The following is a 2,466-nucleotide window of genomic DNA, read 5'->3' as shown; positions in this document are numbered from 1 at the left end:
GCCGGAAACAAGACAAATAACGATAAAAGAGCAAGTCTTGTGACGACAGATGGTGGATCGATGCACGGTATACACGGTGCATAAATGACTCACACTACGTACGGTTTCTTAATTTAGCAAACTACAAATCCATCTTTCGGAATATAGAAAGTTATAATAACATCATATTTATAATAATCCTTAAGTAGTAACCATGTTTTTCTTAAAGGAGGAATGCCCCCGGCCTTTTAGTAGTAACCATTTATTCCAGGTAAAACAACCATAAGACATACTAACTTTGCAATGAACAACAAATTAAATTTGCAATGAATATCAAATTGTGCATACACTTTCCAAAAAGTTTGAGCAGTGCATCGTATCATTTCTTCCTGAATAAAGTACTATGCGTCATTTACGATATTTCTTGGTCGAAAATCATGTTATGTTGATACAAAGCACAAAATATTTTGCGCAGATAAAAGGCAGGTTCGTGGCAGAGCCGTAGAAGACGGCAATGTACGTAACTGCCGTATGGCGAGTGTTACAGAAGATCCTGCTGTGTAGGCGAGTGTGTGTGAGCCTGAGCCAGTGATCCCTCCCCCGGGTTTTCTCCTTTTTTACATTCTCTTCTCCACTTTCCCTTTTGCCTTCTCAAAACCCTATAAATGGCGTCCCAGTCTCTCTCTCTCTCCCCCCGAATCCCACCTAGCTCATCCGCGCTTCTCTCTCTCTCTCTCTCTCTCTCTCTCTCTACATCTACCTTGGATCCTCCACTAGCTACGTCGTCCATGGATGTGGTGCTGCAGAGTCGTAGCAGCAACAGCATGGCGGCGGAGCCGGAGGAGGAGGCGGAGCTCCGGCGAGGGCCGTGGACGGTGGACGAGGACCTTACGCTGATCAACTACATCGCGGACCACGGCGAGGGCCATTGGAACGCGCTGGCGCGGGCCGCCGGCCTGAGGCGCACGGGGAAGAGCTGCCGGCTGCGGTGGCTGAACTACCTCCGCCCCGACGTGAAGCGCGGCAACTTCACCGCCGACGAGCAGCTCCTCATCCTCGACCTCCACTCTCGCTGGGGCAACCGGTAATTAATCAGCCCTTCCCCTTAATCACCTTCCGTTAATCCTCGCACCATCGCGCTGCAAATCGCGTGGCGACACGCGTGAACGTACTGTGCATGCTAGCCGGGCGATGAGCTGGAAAGTTTGAGGGGCCGATTTGGCCGGTGATGGGAGATCGATTAGACTCGTGTGAACACGTCCATGTCACGCCCACTAGCTTGATCAACTCCCTGACGTACCTGGACGTGGACGCGCATCCCCGGCCCGGCTCTTCACCCACTCCCCGGCTGGGCCGCGTCACCGAATGATGGGTGCATGGTACTGACGGCGCTGTACTAGTTTGGGATTCGCACGCCTTCTTCCTTGTCGACCTCATCGTCGTCGTCGTCTGTAATCTAATCTCCATGGGTACTTAATTACTTTTGGGATTAATGGCTGCAGATGGTCGAAGATCGCGCAGCACCTCCCGGGTCGGACGGACAACGAGATCAAGAACTACTGGAGGACCAGGGTGCAGAAGCACGCGAAGCAGCTCAACTGCGACGTCGGCAGCGCCACCTTCAAGGATGCCATGAGGTACCTCTGGATGCCTCGCCTCGTCGAGCGCATCCACGCCGCCGCCGGCGATCCCACAATCGGCGACACCTCGTGCGCGTCAGGAGTCACGTCGATGGCTACCACCGCCGCCACGGCCACCACATATCCCGAGAACAACTCTCCCGCCAGCGCGGTCACCACCAGCAGGTCGGCATCGTCGGGTTCCTTCACGTCGGAGCTCTGCGGCGAGGAGAAGAACCTGCATGTCCATGGCAGCGGCGAGAAGACAACGAGCGGAGGGGACTGGATGCAGGAAGCGGACCAAGAGTTCTGGGCCATGCATATGCAGATCCAGCCTGAGGACGGTGGCCTTTTCCACGTCGACCACGAGCTTAGCGGATGGGTGCAGGGCTTCTCCGACGTCGGCGTTTCGGCTGACAATCTCTGGAGCCTCGAGGACATATGGAAGATGCAATGAGTTTTCTAGTTATCGAGGAGCGATTTTTATACTTATACATGTGTATCATACAACTAATAGATCATATACATCGGAGTGAGGATGGCGGCAAACTTAATTAGCTAATTAAGTACTAATATTTTGTAGAGCTAACTTTAAAAAGTGTAAGGCACTTGAATTTCTTCGTTGGATCTTGTTTTACCTTTTGTGCCTTTTTCCACCCATGAAGGGTTGTTTTTCCTTGTGTGGCTCAATGGCCGAAAGGAGAGATGATGACAATGTTATATAGTTGATGCATATCTACGAAGAAGTGCACAATTGATGATTGGTTTTGGTGCCAAAACTGGCAACATGTATGCATCTTTTATCCTTGCATATTTTATTATTCTACCAAGTATAGTTTGCTATGACAAGTTGCGTCTCAACTCTAAA

At 51.1% G+C, this 2,466-nt stretch overlaps 1 protein-coding gene across 1 annotated transcript; it reads left to right on the top strand.

Annotated features, from left to right (window-relative positions):
* The first annotated feature begins 737 nt into the window (after positions 1–737).
* On the top strand, positions 738–2,258 carry LOC125553762 (transcription factor JAMYB-like). The gene is made up of 2 exons (XM_048717479.1): positions 738–1,063; positions 1,482–2,258. The coding sequence occupies exons 1-2, from the start codon at positions 768–770 to the stop codon at positions 2,053–2,055; spliced, it is 870 nt and encodes a 289-aa protein (XP_048573436.1). The 5' UTR covers positions 738–767; the 3' UTR covers positions 2,056–2,258.
* Positions 2,259–2,466: the final 208 nt, after the last annotated feature.

The sequence above is a fragment of the Triticum urartu genome, chromosome 4 (assembly GCF_003073215.2).
Source record: "Triticum urartu cultivar G1812 chromosome 4, Tu2.1, whole genome shotgun sequence".
NCBI classification, from domain to species: Eukaryota; Viridiplantae; Streptophyta; class Magnoliopsida; order Poales; family Poaceae; genus Triticum; species Triticum urartu.
Note: the sequence above shows the minus strand (reverse complement) of the source record. Positions and strands in the feature narration are given on the sequence as shown.